Raw genomic sequence first — 957 nt, forward strand, 5'->3', positions numbered from 1 at the left:
GCGTGGAAGGCCCTCTGACCGCCGGTGCCGCGACAGCCGAGGGCGGGCAGTGCGGCCCGCCCTGACGCCTGGCTCTGTGTGGCAGACGTGGACGAGTGCGCGACGGGCTCGCACACCTGCCAGGCCGGCTCCACGTGCCAGAACACCAAGGGCTCCTTCTACTGCCAGGCCCGGCAGCGCTGCATGGAGGGCTTCCTGCAGGACCCTGAGGGCAACTGCGTGGGTGAGTGGGGGGCTGGCCGGCCTGGGGCTCTCGGGAAGGGCTCTTGGGGCACCGGGGCTGTAGGGTCCAGGGAGCCCTGGCTCGCCCGTCCCTCTCCCGGCCTCACTGTCCCTGCCAGCTCCAGCCCCAGCTGTCTGACCTCGGCTGAGTTGCTCTTCCTGCAGCCTCCGTCTGCCCCTTGTGGGGTTGGACTGGGCAGGTGCGTCTCAGGCTTTCCTAACTCAGTCAAGAACTGTGTTTCGTATCATGACCTAGTACATGCACACACACACAGACAACTGGTACACGGCGTTCACAAAATCATGCGTCACGCGTGTGGTGCTCATTGAGACGTTCCGTTTTCAAAGAGCACTAGTGAGACCTTCTAGAGTCCCTGTGCTTGTGGGTTGAGACCTGCAGCTTGACAGGTACTGGCCTAGTGGATCTGAGATTCCAGACCCTCCCTGACCCTTGTCCACTAGATTCTGGCCTAGCGGATCTGAGATTCCAGACTCTGCCTGACCCTCATCAGCCTCCTCCAGAATGCCTGCTTACTTAGCCAGAAAGCCAGGAGGGCCCCCTTCCCGAGGGCTGCCAACCCTGGCCCACCCAGAGGCAGGTCCCCAGCGGCCCCCGGCACGCACATCTGGAGCGGGCGTGGTGGAGACCTCGCTCGGCCTTGGGGTGACTGATGTGGAGGGAGAGGCGGCAGGGCAGTCCCTGCCTGGGGCTGCGCCGGAGTGGGCGGGGCGAGG

General features: G+C 64.8%; 1 protein-coding gene across 1 annotated transcript in view; it reads left to right on the forward strand.

Moving 5' to 3' along the window:
- Window positions 1-50: 50 nt before the first annotated feature.
- Window positions 51-957, forward strand: part of LOC103256762 (fibulin-2-like) — a gene marked incomplete at both ends in the record, with an annotated part of 6819 nt that continues 5912 nt past the window's right edge. Inside the window, one exon of the mRNA XM_021710630.1 lies at window positions 51-223. Within this exon, the coding sequence (XP_021566305.1) occupies window positions 51-223 (173 nt within the window). The remainder of the gene's footprint in view (window positions 224-957) is intronic.

Source organism: Carlito syrichta, unplaced genomic scaffold (genome assembly GCF_000164805.1).
Source record: "Carlito syrichta isolate Samal-C Ts95f unplaced genomic scaffold, Tarsius_syrichta-2.0.1 Scaffold295881, whole genome shotgun sequence".
Taxonomy (NCBI): domain Eukaryota; kingdom Metazoa; phylum Chordata; class Mammalia; order Primates; family Tarsiidae; genus Carlito; species Carlito syrichta.